This window comes from Entelurus aequoreus, linkage group LG07 (assembly GCF_033978785.1).
Source record: "Entelurus aequoreus isolate RoL-2023_Sb linkage group LG07, RoL_Eaeq_v1.1, whole genome shotgun sequence".
NCBI lineage: Eukaryota > Metazoa > Chordata > Actinopteri > Syngnathiformes > Syngnathidae > Entelurus > Entelurus aequoreus.
The window spans coordinates 66,222,850-66,243,902 of record NC_084737.1 but is presented as its reverse complement, the minus strand read 5'-3'; the positions used below and the strand labels follow the sequence as shown (position 1 = coordinate 66,243,902).

General features: G+C 40.9%; 1 protein-coding gene across 7 annotated transcripts in view; it reads right to left on the bottom strand.

Annotated features, from left to right (window-relative positions):
* samd11 (sterile alpha motif domain containing 11) overlaps nt 1–21,053 on the bottom strand; it is a 229,877-nt gene that overhangs the window by 93,963 nt on the left and 114,861 nt on the right. For 4 of the 7 annotated variants that reach the window (XM_062054285.1, XM_062054283.1, XM_062054286.1 and 1 more), the window contains one exon: nt 11,529–11,620. The exons of 1 other annotated variant lie outside the window; for it this stretch is intronic. In XM_062054285.1, coding sequence (XP_061910269.1) covers nt 11,529–11,620 — 92 coding nt within the window. Of the gene's footprint in view, nt 1–11,528; nt 11,621–13,248; nt 13,933–21,053 lie in introns of those variants that run through there. 2 more of the 7 variants (XM_062054279.1, XM_062054281.1) reach the window with 1 other exon arrangement.

Below are 21,053 nucleotides of genomic sequence, written 5' to 3'. Positions count from 1 at the left end.
AGTTAGTGTTAACCAAAACATCTGATCTTACTTGCCAGCATTAGCTTATTGCTAGAAATGGACATAACTTTGTTTTCCAACCATAGGAAGAACAAGCGAGTGTGAAGGACAGTGCTGAGAAGAAGAAGTGGATGTTTATTGAATTAAGGAAATAAACCATCAAAAACATGACGCAGCGTATCCTGTAGCCAGCTAACTTAGCCAAGCACTGCTAGCCTGCACCACACTGAAGCAGAATAAGTTTAACGCCAGCGAAGAATGTTAAAATAATATCGAACTGGCTGACATTTATCAATGAAAATATTGACAAGCTGCTGATGGTGTGTTTGACGGAAAAGCAGCCGGAATGAGATCCCGTAGAAGTCCGTTCTCCGTAGTAAATGCTGTACGTTATTACATTACTTCATAAAAACCAAACAAAAAGTTGTTTGTACTAAATGACATTGTACTGTTGTTAATACAATATTTCTAACTTGGAAATTAGTTTTTCTTTTTAAAAGGCATTTTACATTTTACAATGGTGCTTTTTTTTTAGGGGCTTGGAGGGGCAAGCGCCAGTTAAATTGATTTGAGTTGATTGCAATTAGTTCAGTTCAGTTTCAGTTTATTTGGAACATGCATACGATGCAATGTAATGCATCATACATTTGCAGTTGTTTCATTGCAGCACGTCCAAAAAGGAGTAGGAAGAAGCAGAGCTTATTTAATCCTACCCCTTTTCATAGCAATTTTATCCAATTTTCTTATTCTTTGTAACAGAACAGTGAACAAATAAATAATAAATAAATAATATACCATTGTAAGCAAAAACATTTTTTATACATAAATAATCTTTATCTCAAAGAAAAAGAAAAAAAAAGGGTTCAAGATGTTCATCATAATTCTTGTTCTATGTACTTTGTGAACACTTGTAGTTTGAACAGTCTCTTGAACTGAATCATATTGGTGCTTTGTTTGATTTCTTTGGTTAATCCGTTCCATAATTTAATTCCACATACAGATATACTAAAAGTTTTAAGTGTTGTACGAGCATACACATATTTTAAATTAGATTTTCCTCTCAGGTTATATTTCTCCTCTTTTGTTGAGAAGAACTGTTGTACATTCTTGGGTAGCAGGTTGTAGTTTGCTTTGTACGTCATTTTAGCTGTTTGCAAACGCACCAAATCATTGACTAGCAACGTTGATTTGAGATACAAGTGTTTTGAGTCAAGAGCTCGGTCACAGAACCAATGAAGCTCCTAAAGTAGAAGAGCAAAAGTTGCAGCGTCCTAGGCGGCCAGTAGTTGTCATTGGGTGAGCGTCTATGTCTGCATATGAGATAAAAGTTGCTTCTGGTTTCAGAGGCTTGTTGTGAAAGGAGGGAGAAAAAGTGAGAAAACAGCGTTGGGTGGGCAGGCATGCGACCAAGTCCCCCACCTCCTGAAACACACACACACACACACACACATGCACACACATTCATCTGCACTCTTGGCCCCCACGCGCTGAGCCGAGCGGCAGTTTCAGCCCAATGGAGCGGCACAGGGCAAAAGAGGGGGGGGAAGCGTGGTAGAGTTGCTGCAGGGGGGTTTGCAGTGACGGGAGTGGGGGGAGGGGGGGCACAGAGGGCGAGAGGGCGGCGAGGCAGAGGGAAGAGGAGGGGGGGCCGGAGTGGCGGAGCGGCGCTGGGAGGTCAGTGGTGGTGCAGTCAAGCGTGCCAACACGCCTCTCACGCTCCCTTGTCCCTCTTGTCTCACCCCCACACCCCCTCCTCCACCCTCATTCTCCCGCTGCCTGCATGTTTGGATTGGACCGCCGAGACCACCGCAGGGGAGCTTTGCAGACAGGTTCCTACTGGATCTCGGCGTCGGCGGAAGTGGAGGCGAGGCCAAGGTTGTGTACCACAAACACACCTGAGCCAGGGTACTATTAAATTGCAACAAACAACACCTCCTCGAGGCCTGAACAAGCACTTTGATGAGGTTTAGTCACGCACACACGCCACCGTCTATGGAATGCAATCATTTTGACTCATCAGTGACGTCGCGCGAAGGAAGCCGAGATAAACTCACGCCGCCCTCGTTTATCTTCCAGCAATTTAATTAATCCACTCTTTATCGGACTTGCCGCCACCTTTTATCGCCAATAATGATCCAAAAAGTTGTTCCTGCAATATGCAGTTTCTGGCACTATCATGATCAACACAATAGGCTCATGTGTGGTTTCTATTAGCGGTGGATTCCACTTCCTTATATTCCTTTACATCCAACCGGCCTGTGCATGTCGGAGCATGTTGATGGATGGATGACGCTGGATGGGACAGGAGTGTCCATCACAGCAACAGTCAAGGGTGAGGTCATTTGTAGAAGAGTTGGGAAAACCCTGTTCACACTGCACACTAGGGTTGTATGGTATACCGGTATTAGTATAGTACCGCGATACTAATGAATCATATTTGGTACTAAACCGTCTCTGAAAAGTACCGGTCCCGCACCCCACCGCGCCTAAGTCACGTTGTGACATTGCTGGTTTTACGAGCAGAGGAGCATGTTCGGCGGCACACAAGCACAGAGTACTGACAAGCAGACACAGTGTCTAGACAGAAAAGGGAGAACGGACGCATTTTGGCTTAAAAACTAACGATGAAGGTGAAGTTATAACACTGACACGCCCTCAGGAAGAGGTGCTTTAAGACATGGCTAGCTAGCCAGCGACTAACGTCCAGCCGCCGTCGGCAGCGTTTTAGCTACCTCTAAATCTCTAATCCTGGTATCCATGGCGACAAATAAAGTACGTTTCTTACAAGTATCATCCCTGCAGGACGGGGAATAGCTAAACATGCGTCACTACACACCGTAGCTCACCGCCGTCAAAATGTAAACAAATGCCATTGGTGGATCTACACCTAACATCCACTGTATTGATATCAAGTACAGGCATGTATCTAGTCGATACTACTATGATTACGTCGATATTTTTTGGCATCACAACATCTTCTTTCGTTTTTTTTTAATGTATATTATGTTTATAAACTCAGGAAATACGTCCCTGGACACATGAGGACTTTGAATATGACCAATGTATGATCCTGTAACTACTTGGTATCGGATTGATACCCAAATTAGTGGTATCATCCAAAACTAATGTAAAGTATCAAACAACAAAAGAATAAGTGATTATTACATTTTAACATAAGTGTAGATAGAACATGTTAAAAGAGAAAGTAAGCAGATATTAACAGTAAATGAACAAGTAGATTAATCATTCATTTTCTACCACTTGTCCTTAATGATGTTGACAAAATAATAGAATGATAAATGACACAATATGTTACTGCATATGTCAGCAGACTAATTAGGAGCCTTTGACTTACTACTAAAAGACAAGTGGTCTTGTATGTTCACTATTTTATTTAAGGACTTAACTGCAATAAGAAACATATGTTTAATGTACCCTAAGACTTGTTGTTAAAATAAAGCCAATAAAGCCATTTTTTTGTGGTCCCCTTTATTTAGAAAAGCACCAGAAAGTACCGAAATAATTTTCGTACCGGTACCAAAATATTGGTATTGTTACAGCACTACCGCAAACCAAATCCGATTTTTTTGCCCTTAAGTGACACAGATCGGATATTTTCTGCCAGTCTAAAAGCTCCAAAGTGCTTCAAATCGGATCTTTTCCGCATCAGATTCAGTCCACATCAGGAGGTAGTCTGAATCCAAATGGAATCTGATTGTTTCAAATGTGACTTCAGTCTAAACGAATGCAACTTTTACGTCATCTTTGGCCGAGCTACGTCGTTCGTGTGCGCAGGATGAGACGCAGCCCGCCAGCGGAAGTGGATACTCCATCACAACATCCGGTTTTCGGCCTAATTTTTGGTGCATCACTAGTCGATAGTGCACAAATAGTACCGTATTTTCCGGACCATAGGGCGCACCGGATTATAAGGCGCACTGCCGAAGAATGGTCTATTTTTTTATATTTTTTCATACAAAAAAGGCGCACCGGATTATAGGGCGCATTAAAGAAGTCATATTTCTTTTTTTTTTTTCTAAATGGAAAACACTTCCTTGTGGTCTACATCAGTGGTCCCCAACCACCGGGCCGAGGCCCGGTACCGGTCCGTGGACCGATTGGTACCGGGCCGCACAAGAAATTAAAAAAAATATATATATATATTTATTTATTAAATCAACATAAAAAACACAGTATATACATTATATATCAATATAGATCAATACAGTCTGCAGGGATACAGTCCGTAAGTACACATGATTGTATTTCTTTATGACAAAAAATAAATACAAAAATACCATAACCATACCGAGTTTTGGGGGAAAAAAATGATTTTAAGTGCGCCTTAAAGTCCGGAAAATACGGTAGGCTAAATGTAATAAATGAAGATATATGTACAAATGTATATATTTTTATTCCGAAGAAATAGCAATTGTTGAAGGAACATAATTGACGTGCCAGGTAGTGCCAAATTTGCTTATATGTTACGTACATTGCGTCAGTTGAAAACTAAAGCTCAGGTAGATCCACGCTGGTGTCCATGTCTCCTTTACTTACCGTAATAGGCATACAAAGATTACAACTCGGGATGTCCGATAATGGCTTTTTGCCGATATCCGATATTCCCATATTGTCCAACTCTTAATTACAGACACCGATATCAACCGATAAATGATAAATGATAAATGGGTTATACTTGTATAGGGCTTTTCTACCTTAAAGGTACTCAAAGCACTTTGACAGTATTTCCACATTCACCCATTCACACACACATTCACACACTGATGGCGGGAGCTGCCATGCAAGGCGCTAACCAGCAGCCATCAGGATACCGATATCAACCGATACCGCTTTATATACAGTCGTGGAATTAACACATTATTATGCCTAATTTGGACAACCAGGTATGGGGAAGATAAGGTCCTTTTTTAAAAAATGTATAAAATAAAATAAGATAAATAAATTACAAATATTTTCTTGAATAAAAAAGAAAGTAAAACAATATAAAAACAGTTACATAGAAACTAGTAATTAATGAAAATGAGTAAAATTAACTGTTAAAGGTTAGTACTATTAGTGGACCAGCAGCACGCACAATCATGTGTGCTTACGGACTGTATCCCTTGCAGACTGTATTGATATATATTGTTATATAATGTAGGAACTAGAATATTAATAACAGAAAGAAACAACACTTTTGTGTGAATGAGTGTAAATAGGGGAGGGAGTTTTTTTGGGTTAGTGTACTAATTGTAAGTGTATCTTGTAATTTTTATGTTGATTTAATAAAAAAAATTTAAAAAACGATACCGATAATTTCCGATATTACATTTTAAAGCATTTATCGGCCGATAATATCGGCCTGCCAATATTATCGGCCGATAAATGACATCTCTAATTACAACCCTCCCAAATATCCATTATATTACTTTCATTTATTTACGTAAAAACACCCATTTTTAAGGGTAGGCAACTTTTATTCTGCAAAGTAGTAGTAGTAAGAGCGACTTCCTTGTTCATTTACGGAATCAATTTATTATCACTTTATCGAAATGCGCATGTAAGTTACATTGAGGCCATTGGGGCCCGTGCCCGTTTTTACTGGAGTTTGATAAAGAACACATTTTCCTGTTGTGCAAACAATCGGCTGGAAAAAAAATCAGATTACGAAAAAATCCGATTTGGGCGTCTTGGGCCTGCAGTGTGAACGTAGTCCCAGACACAGTTTGTTCATGCATGCTACATGCACCCAGTACAGCCTCTTTGAGAAATGAGACGCCAATTAAAGACAATCATTACTGAACTGAATGAAAACAAGAAGTAGGTGTGTGCACAACATGTCCGACACAGCGCAACTGCTATTGATCTCCATTAGCGTGCGTAAAACGGCGAGCACATCCCTTGAAGCGTCACTCGGTCTCAAAGCACACAAACACTCTCCACCTGACCACACTTCTGAGCCAATGGCCGAGTCCGGTGTTGCCATGGCAGCATAGCTTCAGCAACACGTATGCAAAACACAACATAGAGCAACTCCTATACTCAGCCTCCTGGAGACTCCACGAGAGGCTTTTATTTTGAAGCGGGAGTGTGTTTGTGCCTTTCGAAATATTTGTGAGCGTGTGGGTTTAATTCCGCTTTGCAACAGGGGCCCATGATTGGAGTGGAGGTGGGCGGGGGGGCCTTTATGAGCCAGAGGAGGCGACTGTAATTTCCTCCCATCCTCCGCCAGTTCCGCTGAAATAACAGAGCAGAGGAAGCCGAGCTCTCCCGGGAGGAGCAAACACACACGCGCGCACACACACACACACACACAAACATACACACACACACACACACACACACACACACACAGCTAGCTAATCAGGCAGCCACCCTGGGCTCAGACACACACACACACACACACACACACAGAGAGGCGTGCTTACATACAAAATGAACAAAAAGGACATTTAGGGCGGCAGGATTCAACTTCTGCAACAAACTTTTATAAATATATCAGTGAATAAAAGGCATCTAATACGCGAGCATCAGTCATTCAAGTGTGAACACGTGACGTCACTGCCGTCTTTTAATGACTAACTGTCGAGTGTTTGTGTGCTAACGTGACAAAGAGCTCATGCTGACGCTGCAAATTATCTGAGCGGGCAGGTGGAGCGTCTTCCCAAACAGCTGCACCTTTTCTTTTTTTTTTCTTTTTAAAAAAAAATTTTTTTTTTCTTTTTTTTTTTACGACGGCTCGCCTCATGCCTTTAGCGAAACGGGATCACTTAAAGTTCAGCTGTCAAACTTTCAAAATAAATGTCTGCATGAGGTAATTTGTGTCAGTAGGCAGGCATATATTGTGTGTGCGAGGGAGCATGAGCGAAGGAGGGAGGGAGCGACGGAGGGGGGCGGGGCGGGGTGGAGGGGGGCGCGGGGCTGCCATGCCCTGAGGGGAGTCAGAGGGGCGGGGGGATGGGGGGGTGGGGGTGGGGGTTTAGGGATGGGAGACGCCAGCATAGGCCACAGAAGCCTCGCTGACGTCCCTCCTCCGACTCACCCTCGCCGCCCTCGCGTGAAACTGCTGACATTCTTAGCCTGTGTGTGCGTGCAAGTGTGTGTGTGTGCGTGCAAGTGTGTATGTGTGTGTGTGTGTCCGAAGGCGTCATGGTGGTATTCACTCTCCGGGTTTAAACTTCTGGCTTCACCGCCAGACGAGGAAATGAGGGCCATAACAACAACAACAACAACAACAACAACCACCTCCGGGCTCTCGCCTTCCTGCTGACGTCAACAACAAAGTTTGACTCCATCACGTCTGCAAATTGAGGTTGAAAAGAGTACGAGCCTCGACAGGCCAAAAAGTCACTCGACGATAACCCCACGCTGGGGATGTGAACACGTTCTCCGCAAGACTTTCACATCTGTTTTTCTCCGGCCATTACCTCCTCCAGGTGTAATTGTATAATTGTCCTTGGTGGAGTTGTGTGAGCAATGTCAGCAGTTTACCTGCATCACTCAAACACCTGCGACTTATCTAACCTGCCTTCGCCTGGCGTGTCTCACACACAATAATCAGTGGTCGCCACACTGAGTCGCTCGCTAAGCCTCTTACACCCTTCCCTCAAGATTAAGGTTCGGGAGCGACAGCAGATGCGCGCCGTGGTAATGAAAATATACACACACACACACACACACACACACGCAGACTCAGCGCACCTGTGTGAACATATCTGATGGTGATGGCGCTCGTGCAAAGCCGATGCCGTAGTCATGACACACCTGCGAGGCCTGCAGGTTTGGCGTCATGCCCCCAGTGAGCCAGCCAGGTGAGGAGGCTTACTGACCAACAGTGAATGTCTCACGCACACACATCCACATAAACACACACATCAAGCAGCTTGTTGTACCTGGATAAATGTCCGCTTGATGCTTTAAAAAAAATAAAAATAATAATAAAGACTGTCAAACGTGTCACTCTGTGCCTGTTGGGTCTGCACTAGCAAGGTTATAAACAAAGACAACGTTCGTTAAACGCACTTTCCCATCGTGCAACTGGGCCAAAACAGAAACACTGATATTGAATGTCTACCGCTGATTTTTTAAATACAGTCGTGGTCAAAAGTTTACATGCACTTGTAAAGAACATAATGTCATGGCTGTCTTGAGTTTCTAATCATTTCTACAACTCTTATTTTTTGGTGATAGAGTGATTGGAGCACATACTTGTTGGTCACAAAAAAACATTCATGAAGTTTGGTTCTTTTATGAATTTATTATGGGTCTACTGAAAATGTGACCAAATCTGCTGGGTCAAAAGTATACATACAGTAATGTTAATATTTGGTTACATGTCCCCTGGCAAGTTTCACTGCAATAAGACGCTTTTGGTAGCCATCCACAAGCTTATGGTTGAATTTTTGACCAGTCCTCTTGACAAAATTGGTGCAGTTCAGCTAAATTTGTTGGTTTTCTGACATGGACTTGTTTCTTCAGCATTGTCCACACGTTTAAGTCAGGACTTTGGGAAGGCCATTCTAAAACCTTAATTCTAGCCTGATTTAGCCAATCCTTTACCACTTTTGACGTGTATTTGGGGTCATTTTCCTGTTGGAACACCCAACTGCGCCCAAGACCCAACCTCCGGGCTGATGATTTTAGGTTATCCTGAAGAATTTGGAGTTAATCCTCCTTTTTCATTGTCCCATTTACTCTCTGTAAAGCACCAGTTCCATTGGCAGCAAAACAGGCCCAGAGCATAATACTACCACGGTAGACATGGTGTTCCTGGGATTAAAGGCTTCACCTTTTCTCCTCCAAACATATTGCTGGGTATTGTGGCCAAACAGATACATTTATGTTTCATCTGACATCACGTGGACAAAGATAAGACCTTCTGGAGGAAAGTTCTGTGGTCAGATGAAACAAAAATTGAGCTGTTTGGCCACAATACCCAGCAATATGTTTGGAGGAGAAAAGGTGAGGCCTTTAATCCCAGGAACACCAGGTCTACCGTCAAGCATGGTGGTGGTAGTATTATGCTCTGGGCCTGTTTTGCTGCCAATGGAACTGGTGCTTTACAGAGAGTAAATGGGACAATGAAAAAGGAGAAATACCTCCAAATTCTTCAGGACAACCTAAAATCATCAGCCCGGAGGTTGGGTCTTGGGCGCAGTTGGGTGTTCCAACAGGACAATGACCCCCAAACACACGTCAAAAGTGGTAAAGGAATGGCTAAATCAGGCTACAATTAAGGTTTTAGAATGGCCTTCCCAAAGTCCTGACTTAAACGTGTGAACAATTCTGAAGAAACAAGTCCATGCCATAAAACCAACAAATTTAGCTGAACTGCACCAATTTTGTCAAGAGGAGTGGTCATATATTCGACCAGAAGCTTGTGGATGGCTACCAAAAGCGCCTTATTGCAGTGAAACTTGCCAAGGGACATATAACCAAATATTAACATTGCTTAATGTATACTTTTGACCCAGCAGATTTGGTCACACAAATAAGATTTGTAGAAATGATTTGAAACTCAAGACAGCAATGACATTATGCTCTTTACAAGTGTATGTAAACTTTTGACCATGACTGTATTCCACTAGGTTAGGTGCTCCACTATAGGGGTTTTCGAATTGGAAGGCACCAAAAATCAAGAAAAACATCCTTTTTAATCCTGCTATAATCCAAGCTGACATAATGTACTGTATGTCAAAACCAACATTAACAGCTGTTTCTATGGTGCAATGAAAGGAAAACTTTACAAAGTCCTTTTTTCAGGTGGTGGGGCAGTGGTGATGGGTACCAAATTCTGTACTTTTATCGGTAGAAACCAAAGTCCGTCAGAACTAATAGGTTCTGATTCACATAAAATCAAAGGATACCATATTTTGATACCCTTGTTGCACATGTGGCCTGTCCAGTTGCAGCCTCTGCTCCGGCTCAAGCATTTGGCCAGGAAACAAGACGTCAAGGGGACTATTCAACATTTCCAGAAAGTCTGACTAAATTTTTAAGTCTTATTTTGTATAATCCTGAGAACCAGTGTCCTCTTCAGTAGACATGCCATTTAGGTCCATTTATTTGGTCACAATTACAGGAGCCCTCTGCTATTTTTAAGGACCTTATGCCCAAAAGCTAGTCAAAGATCATCTCTATGGCAGCACTCTAGTGTTTTTGAGAATCTTACTGCGAAAATGTGTGTCGCTTGCAAGTTTTTGGAACACAAGCAGTTAAAATAGCCCAAAAGATGAAAAAGAGAGGACCGAAAATGGAACCTTGAGGAACACCGCTAGTATAAATAAAGAAGTTGACCACTGGCTGCATCTGAAGTAAACAAGCTACAGCAACAAAACAACACAAGACAAAAAAAACTAACTGCCAAAAAGTAGAAGACTTAAAGGGATGCCTTGAGGAATGCCTTTAGTTGCGTAAAAGTGTTTGCTAGCGAGGTTAAAATGACAATGCAAGGCTCTGACAAGAAGAAGGCACTCAAAAGTACAGTAGGGCTCCACTTTACAAAATGTGCTAGCTGGATTTGCCATAGACATGCTACCGATTAGCATTAGCCATTTTACATGGCGATTTCAACCCCTCCACAATTGGTAATGAAAACAACAACTAGGATGCACGTTACAATCAAACAGCTAGTGTGTATTAATTACAATACTTGCAGTATGAAGTATAAAGGACTTAACAAAAGACAAGACATTCAACTAAATGGCAAAGACTACTTCCTGGCTAAGGCAACACAATGCAGTCTATACACCACTGCAATCTAACGCCTTGGAATTGCAACTGCATGCAAAGTCTACTATATAATACAATACAGAACAGTACTTCCAAATGAGACAAACAAGTGTAAGAAAACTAAATAACAACTGACAGCACAGCTCTGTTTTGAATGTTACATTATAGAAATGTATTTAAACAATCAAAATCTTTTAACACAATTAAACACACAAAAAAGTACAGAAAACTGGCACCAGTACCAATTCCCAGTTACTGGTAGTTGGTGCCGCATTGATTCAAACGTGAAAAGTAACCATCCCTTCAAGAACAGGCACCATCTGTACTCTGAGGAACCGTGATTGTGCCACACTTTGAAAACCACCAGTCTGTACTGCAGTCTTGTTTGTATTTCCATTGCCAAAAGTTGTAAAAGATACCACAATAACAGATCTTACCAACTGCTCTGGGTGGAGCTACACACACCGCAGTCCAGTAATTGGCGGCAGAGGCGTCATTTTTTACGGAACATAATGGCAAAACTACAGAATGCAACACCTTGGACACGTACATTAAAAATGATGTGAGTCTTCTTCATGGATAACGTTGCCACTTTGCACAGTACTGAGTTACATCCTTCATACAGTTTAAGTGCCATAGCAGTGGCAAGAAAAGCCAGGTCAGAAACATGTCTTGTTGGTACAAACCCTCCAAAGACAACACATACAAGTTGAAACTTCTCTACATTTGACGCAAACAACAACAAATAATCTCATCTAAGTCTGCACCACAAGTGACACACGATCAAATATTCTTACCACTGGTGATGAGATGCGACAACCGGGACAGTCGCAGATGGGAGGATGCACCTGTAAGATTCCCTTGGACATGAGCGTCTTGAGACTTTTCCCTGCGACACAAACACAAGACAAGCTGTGAGCGAGCGCAGGAGCACATGAACCCCAAGCAGGCGTCGCCTCCTTTTAGAGTAGCGTCACGTTTTTGTCTTACAGGTCACCATCAAGTAATCACTGCCTATTTTCCAGTGACGTCCAGAGTCCAGTGAGGTACCCAGCATGTGTCCGGAAGCATCCCTGACTTTAGACCTTTTGGCTAGGCTCAGGGATGGGGGGGAGGGGGGCATCACCCTCCACCCCCACGTGAGCATGTTTCACCTCACCTTGTTGTGTTGGTTGAAGGAAATAGTGCACTTGTGGCGCGGCCACCGCTGCTGCTCACTACTCCCCTCACCTCCCAGGGAGTGAGGGTGATGGGTCAAATGCAGAGGATAATCTCACCACACCTAGTGTGAGTGTGACTATCATTGGTACTTTAACTTTACTTTACTTGTAAATATCACTAGTTAATGAAAGTGGATGTAATGACAGTTTTCAGAACTTTAGTGAATTAAATTACTGTTTTCAGAACTTTAATGAATAAATGTACTGTTTTCAGAACTTTAATGAATAAAATGACTTTTTTCAGAACCTTAATGAATACAATTACTGTTTAAAGAAGTTTAATGAATACAATTTCTATTTACAGAACTTTAATGAATAACATTCTGTTTTCAGAACTTTAATGAATAAAATCATCTTTTCAGAACTTTAATGAATACAATTTCTGTTTTCAGAACTTAAATGAATAAAATGACTGTTTTCAATTAATTAAATGACTGTTTTCAGAACTTTAATGAATAAAAATTACTGTTTTCAGAACTTTAATGAATAAAATGACGGCTTTCAGAACTTTAATGAATTAAATTTCTCTTTTCAGAACTTTAACGAATAAAATAACTGTTTTCAGAACTTTAATGAATTAAATGACTGTTTTCAGAACTTTAATGAATAAAATGACTGTTTTCAGAACTTTAATTATTTACATTTCTGTTTTCAGAACTTTAATGAATAAAAATACTGTTTTCAGAACTTTAATGAATACAATTTCTGTTTTCAGAACTTTAATGAGAAAAATGACTGTTTTCAGAACTTTAATGAATTAAATTACTGTTTTCAGAACTTCAATGAATTAAATTAGTTTTCAGAACTTTAATGAATAAAATTACTGTTTTCAGAACTTTGATGAATAAAATTACTGTTTTCATAACTTTAATGAATAAAATGACTGTTTTCAGAACTTTAATGAATTAAATTTATGTTTTCAGAACTTTAATAAATAAAATGACTGTTTTCAGAACTAAATAAAATGACTGTTTTCAGAACTTTAATGAATTAAATGACTGTTTTCAGAACTTTAATGAATAAAAATACTGTTTTCAGAACTTTAATGAATTAAATTTATGTTTTCAGAACTTTAATAAATAAAATGACTGTTTTCAGAACTAAATAAATGACTTTTTTCAGAACTTTAATGAAAAAAATTACTATTTTTCTAACTTCAACGAATAAAATGACTGTTTTCAGAACTTTAATGAATAAAAGTTATGGTAGAAAATGGATGGATGGATGTCCCACTTCCTTCCTCTTGCAAAGTGGATGAAAAATGCTTTCCCGTCATCTAATGCGCAATAAAGCTTACCTTTGTGTCTAATACTCCGTTTCCAGTCTTTGGCGGTCTCCCTGCCACTAACAAACTGGAACTCGTTGGGAGTGAGCCACTCGCCCCGATATTTAATGGAGGGTCCTTTGCTGCCTTGACACAGTTTGTTAATATAAAGCAACGCTTTGTTTTCCCCGCATTCCACCTCGATACACGGCTCCCCGTTGTCAAAGAAAGGCTGGAAGTCCGGTATGGAGGAGAACCTCTCCAGCATCAAGTCGTCCGTGGGGTGCTGGAGGTGCTGGTGATGCAGCGCCGAGTCGTGGAGCCCCAAGTAGGCGCGGTGGTGGGCCAGAATGTGCTCGTAAGGCGGCGGGTGCGGGGTCACCACGGCGTTTAAAGGGGCCAGGTATTCGGACGGCTTGAAGGCGGCCAGAGCCATGTCGTCCCCGTCCGGGCGCTCCTTCTTGATGGCGGGCATGTTGTGGCGGTGGAGTCGGTAACAAGCGCGGAGGGGAAACGGTGCGTCCGATCCGAGCGTGGGTCGACCCGAGCCGGACTTGGAGACGCGCCGCTTGGGTTTACGCGGGGCGCGCGTGTGAGACGGCGGTCTGCTGGAGTTGCCGGGAAGATTCCCATTCAGCAGTGTGACGCTCGCAGTGGCGGCAGCGCTCTCCGCCAGCCCCACAGCTTCCTACCTCCCACACGCACCCACACACACTCTCTGCTAAGACCTGACATGCTGCGCGCACTGGGCGCGGACGTGATGATGCATGCGGGGATCATTAACGCTCGCCCTGCCTACTTTTTCATCATTTGTCGCTCTCGGCGTGATTCTGCAGCCATTTCGACTTAGTTATCTTACACAATAAAACTTCCATACGGCGTCTGCACTTTGTGTTGCTTTTGCGTAATCACGCAGCGGCATTTTGCAGCTTTTTTTTAGGGGTGGGGGGGTGTTTTGCATTTTCACGCCGGTGTTGTTTGAGTGGAGTCGGGCTGAAGTTCACAGACGCAGACCAAACAAGATTTGCACTCGCCGCCGCGTCTCGACTTGGCCCATTTAAACAGTAGAGGCTCGGCGGGAGACGTTCCAAAAAAGAAGGGGGGACGCGAGGGACGACGCCCGAGAGAAGAAAATAAAGGCACCATGTTTAACAGAGCCTGTGTGGGAAAGTTGCATGTCCACTTGCAGGTGGATCTTTAGGCCATGTCTACACTAAGTCGTTTAACCCAGTGATCCCCAAACACCGGGCCGCGGCCCGGTACCGGTCCGTGGATCGATTGGTACCGGGCCGCACAAGAAATAAAAATAAAATAAAAAGTTTTTTATTTTTTATTAAATCAACATAAAAAAACACAAGATACACTTACAATTAGTGCACCAACCCAAAAAACCTCCCTCCCCCATTCACACTCATTCACACTCATACGCACAAAAGGGTTGTTTCTTTCTGTTATTAAGATTTCTGGTTCCTACATTATATATCAATATTTTAAATCAAATCAGATGGATTGCTGAGGCCTGAGGCACTCTGCATCCATGAGTTTGAGTTTATTTCGAACATGCAAGCATACAACATGATACATCACAATTTCCAGTTTCTCTTTTCAACATGTTCGAAAAGGAGTAGGAAGAAGCAGAGCTTATTTAATCCTACCCCTTTTCTTTACATAACAGTTGCTGAAACTTTTTTTTATTCACTTCCTGTTCTCAATTTTTTCACAATAAACTCCATATGTAATAACAATAAAAATAAATAAATAAATAATAGTAAGAATTTAATAATAATAATTGGTGAAGAAAGTCATATTTCATATGATGAGATACGTAAGATTACTTTAAGAATGAATGAATGAATGGATGAAATAAATTGAAAATGTTTGTCATGGTTCTTCTTCTTTGTACTTTGTAAACACTTTAAGTTTGAAGAGTTTCTTGAAGTGGATCATATTAGTACATTGTTTGATTGCTTTGCTTAATCCATTCCATAATTTAATTCCACATACTGATATACTGAAGGTCTTAAGTGTTGTACGTGCGTACAAATGTTTTAAATTACATTTTTCTCTAAGATTATATTTCTCCTCTTTTGTTGAGAAGAATTGTTGTATATTCTTGGGTAGCAGGTTATAGTTTGCTTTGTGCATAATTTTAGCTGTTTGCAAATTCACTATGTCGTGGAATTTCAGTATCTTTGATTCAATAAATAAAGGATTTGTATGTTCTCTATATCCAACATTATGTATTATTCTAACTGATCTTTTTTGTAACACCGTTAATGAATGAAGTGTACTTTTGTAATTATTTCCCCATATTTCTACACAGTAGCTCAGATATGGTAACACTAGTGAGCAGTATAGACTATGAAGTGATTTTTTGTCTAGAACATGTTTTGCTTTATTCATTATTGACGTGTTTCTTGCTACTTTATGTTGTATATTTTTTACGTGAGATTTCCAGTTCAATTTATCATCAATCATTATACCTAGAAATTTGGTTTCATTTACTCTTTCAATTTCTATTCCGTCTATTTGTATTTGTGTTTGACTTTCTCTTTATTTGTGTTTGACTTTCTCTTATATAGATCAATACAGTCTGCAGGGAAACCGTCCGTAAGCCAGGGGTGTCCAAAGTGCGGCCCGGGGGCCATTTGCGGCCCGCAGCTAATTGTTTACCGGCCCGCCACACATTCTGGAAATGCTATTGCAAAAATAAAAAATAAACATTAAAAAAAAGTAGAATGAGGTGAAATCTAACTAGAAAAAGTTGCAAAGTTGACACAAAGCTGCCATGCAGGCTGTTTTTTTCTTTTGTCTATCTTTATTTTTCTTTTTTTGCCATTGCTAAAAAAAAACCTCAAAAAACAATGTTATAATGAATTATTGACCTATTCAAGGCTCCAATTATTTCAAATATTTCACTTTAAAATGTTTTATGTGAAAAATATTGCATATATTGTGTGGTTGTCATACAAAAACATCAACGTTTTCTTTGACAAAAGAGCATAAAACAAACAAAATAATAGTTCAAACGTAAAATTGACAGATATATCTGAAGTTGATCTCGTAACTTAAGTGTTGAAAGTAAAAAAAAACTAATACAAATGTATCACTTTGAGTGGCGCACCTTTTTTATCCTAAATATATTTAATGGGATTTTATTTATCTTTTCACTGTGATTACTCAAAAATAACAATTAATTAATATCAATGGTGTCTCGCATTATTGATGTTTTTAATGCTCTAATTATTTCACATCAAACATTGCTTTCTGAATGTTTCGGGAAGTGGGGGAAATACTGCATATTTCAGTTTTATTATAAAAAAACAAAGTTGTCTTGACAGAAAAGGCATAAAACCTTTTTGTTTTTTTAAATTTTATATCAACCTAAAGTTGATATACTGTAGAGATTTATGTAAGCGTTAAATAAAAAAAATAAAAAAATAATTTGACTTGTTTTTAACATTTTAATGACTTAGACCCTTTATGGTCCCCGGGAGCCCTAAAAGTAAAAAAAAAAAAAAAAATCCATATATTTTGTTATGATTTGAAAATGAAAACTATCAAAATGGCCCCCGCAGGCTTTAATTTTTCCGTGTGCGGCCCTCAGTGGAAAAAGTTTGGACACCCCTGCTGTAAGTACACATGATTGTATTTCTTTATGACAATCCCTATGGTTTAACCCCTTAAACGCGAAATTATTTAGCCTAAGCCACGTTTCAGCCACACTAAGCCAGTGTTTAAGGTAAGTATTTTTTTTTACACGGGTAAGTGCACCGTGTATTTCTTGAATCTCCGGCTCTTAGCTTTGTATGGACTCATTGATCGTTTACAAACTGAGTTCGGAGACGAAGTGACGCCAGAAAGGCCGCGCCCCACACAGGAAGTGACGTCAGAAAGAACACGCCACAGCCAGCTTCATAACAACCGGAGCTAACCACTGGAAAGATGGAGGCGAGTCAATCAGACATGCCCATGTTTTTTCATTCTTCTACATCAGGGGTCGGCAACCTTTAGCACTCAAAGAGCCATTTTGGCAAGTTTCACAAATTAAAGAAAGTAATGGGAGCCACAAAAAAAAAATGTTTTAAATGAAAAACACCGCATACAAAGCTTAAACGCTTTGTGCTATGTTACCGGCACCGGCACGCACTTTAATGTGGAAATTATATGTTAGTGCAGCCCGCGAGTTTTGAATGAATGGCGCTTGATAGCGTCATACTTGCCAACCCTCTCATTTTTCCCGGGAGACTCCCGAATATCAGAGCGTGATGACACTGCATTTGGCGCCCTCTACAGTCTGCCCTAACAGTGTACCTGCTCGACCACACGTAGAAAGCAATTTCAGCTTAATCACGTAAGTGACAGCAAGGCGTACTAACTCAGCAGGCACACATCTTACACTGACGGTACCAATACCCAGAATCCCATGCAGCCCTAACTCTTCCGCTCAACCAACGCACGGAGAGGGGGGGGGGGGTTGATGTGTGGGGGGGATTTGGTGGTAGCGGGGGTGTATAATGTAGACCGGAAGAGTTAGGGTTGCATGGGATTCTGGGTAATGGTTGTGTTGTGTTTATGTTGTGTTACGGTGGGAAGTTCTCCAGAAATGTGTTTTTCATTCTTTTTTGGTGTAGGTTCACAGTGTGGCGCATATTTGTAACGTAACAATGTTAAAGTTGTTTGATACGGCTACCGTCAGTGTAAGCTGTGTGGCTGATGAGTAAGTATGCTTTGCTGTCTCCTGTGTGCGCAAGTAATAACAACATGCGACATGTGGCTGAACTGGCACGCTGTATGTAAATGCTATAGAGGACAATTACTGCAGTGCAATTAGGGCACGCCCTTAATTTAATAATTAGAGTGTAAAAAGTATTATTCTTTCCCTGGGAGTAATCTATAAGGGACACTGAGATCCATAAATCTCCTGGGAAAATCGGGGGTGTCGGCATGTATGTAGCTGAGCCGCATCAGAGTGGTCAAGGAGCCGCATGCGGCTCCGGAGCCGCGGGTTGCCGACCCCTGTTCTACATGTACAGACGCTTGTGGAAATCACACATGAATACCTTAAGAGAAAGCGATTGCAGCTATTTCGGATACAACACTTCTCAGACGGCAAGAGAACTTTCTAATGTCCAGGTCAGCTGTGATTCTACTTATCAAAAAACTTTGTCCATTTGTCGAAGGAGAGACAACGAGAATGCGGGCTCCCGTGGATGTGATAAAAAAGGTAGCATGTGCTTTGTATTACCTGGCCGTCGAGGTAAGACTACGGAAAACGGCGAATGCATTTGGAGTGGCAAAGCAGACTGTATCAGTTATTGTTATTGTATGTCGCGGACTCAACGTCTAGGTCCAGAAAATATAAAGTCACCAAAAAGGAATGGACAATGAAGGTAAAGGCAAAAGAGTGAGGAGTGTCCTGACCAGATATCTAGATCCCGAGATTGTTTGATGTAAAATGTTCTTTATCACATTGTTTACGTGTCTAATAAAGATTTGATTAATTTATGATGGCTCAGGTGTGATTCACTACAATAGGGCCCCACAGCGCACTGGATTCCAGTTAATTGAAATACCACAACACTGGATATTGTTCAGATAAGTTACATTTAAGAACTTGCACACAAAGCAACACTGGAGGTGACTATGACGTGCGCGTTGCGCCGGCGGATGGAGGGGGCGGGGGTCTTAAACAGTGGCATTGTTGTGTGTGGACACGGATAAGGTTAAGTGGGATTTACCCTGGATAACCTTGGTGTAAACAGGGCCTTGATCAAGGGTCTCCAACAAGTAGCTTACCAAAGGGTCAAAAAATACACTGCGTCCGGAAAGTATTCCACATTTTGTTATGTTACAGCCTTATTCCAAAATGGAATACATTCCTTTTTGTTCTCAACATTCTACAAACAATACCCCATAACGACAATGTGAAAAAGTTTTTTTTTAAGAAAAAAAAAAAGAAAATTTATTAAAAACAAAAATAAAAATCACAGCATTTGCTCAATACTTTGTTGATGCATCTTCGGCATCAATTACAGACTCAAGTCTTATTGAATACAATGCTTCAAGCTTGGCACACCTATCTGGGGGCAGTTTGGCCCATTCCACTTTGCCCATTCCTCATCAGGTTGGATGGGAAGCGTGGGTTTTCATCCAGAATGTATCTGTACATTGCTGCATTCATCTTTCTCTCTATCTTTTAAAAAATAATCACATTGTCATAAATGGGGTATTTTGTGTAGATTTTCGAGGACAAACAGACTTATTCCATCTTGGAATAAGGCTGTAACATAACAGTGCTGTCAATACTTTCCTGATGCAAAGTATTTGCTTAAAGTCTCAGTATTTGTGTAAAAGTTCAATTAAGACAATATGCCTCTACTGAATGACAAATGACCACAAAGTAACACAAATATAATGACTGCACATATAATGAATGTATATTTGCTTCCTATCAAAGTACAATTTAAATGTAGCCAGTCATATACAAAACCCAAAACCAGTAAAGTTGGCACGTCGCGTAATTCGTAAATAAAAACAGAATACAATGATTTGCAAATCCTTTTCAACGTATATTCAATTGAATACACTGCAAAGACAAGATATTTAATGTTCGAACTGAGAAACTTAACTTAGAAATGAATGGCAGCAACACATTGCAAAACAGTTGGTACAGTGGCATTTTTACCACTGTGTTACATGGCCTTTCCTTTTAACAACACTCAGTAAACGTTTGGGAACTGAGGAGAACAATTTTTGAAGCTTTTCAGGTGAAATTATTTCCCATTCTTTCTTGATCTACAGCTTAAGTTGTTCAACAGTCCGGGGGTCTCCGTTGTGGTATTTTACACTTCATAATGCGCCACACATTTTCAGTGGGAGACAGGTCTGGACTACAGGCAGGCCAGTCTAGTATGCACACTCTTTTACTATGAAGCCACACTGTTGTAACACGTGGCTTGGCATTGTCTTGCTGAAATAAGCAGGGGCATCCATGAAAACGTTGCTTGGATGGCAACATATGTTGCTCCAAAACCTGTATGTACCCTTCAGCATTAATGGCGCCTTCACAGATGTGTAGGTTATTTATGCCGTGGGCACTAATACACCCCCATACCATCACAGATGCTGGCTTTTGAACTTTGCGGCAATAACAGTCTGGATGTTTTTTTTCCTCACACGACGTCCACAGTTTCCAAAAACTATTTAAAATGTGGACACGTCAGACCACAGAACACTTTTCCACTTTACATCAGTCCGTCTCAGATGAGCTCGGGCCTAGCAAAGCCGGCGGCGTTTCTGTGGGTTGTTGATAAATGGCTTTGGGTTTGCATAGTAGAGTTTTAACTTGCACTTACAGTTGTAGAGACGAACTGTAGTTACTGACAGTGGTTTTCTGAAGTGTTAATGAGCCCATGTGGTGATATCCTTTACACACTGATGTCCCGTTTTGATGCAGTATCGCCTGAGGAATCGAAGGTCTGTAATATCATCGCTTACGTGCAGTGAGTTCACCAGATTCTCTGAAACTTTTGATGATATTACAGACCTTCGAAGGTGAAATCTCTAAATTCCTTGCAATAGCTGGTTGAGAAATGTTTTTCTTAAACTGTTCGACAATTTGCTCACGCATTTGTTCACAAAGTGGTGACCCTCGCCCCATCCTTGTTTGTGAATGACTGAGCATTTCATGGAAGCTGTTTTTATACCCAATAATGGCACCCACCTGTTCCCAATTAGCCTGTTCACCTGTGGGATGTTCCAAATAAGTGTTTGATAAGCATTCCTCAACTTTTTCAGTCTTTTTTGCCACTTGTGCTAGATTTATTGAAACATGT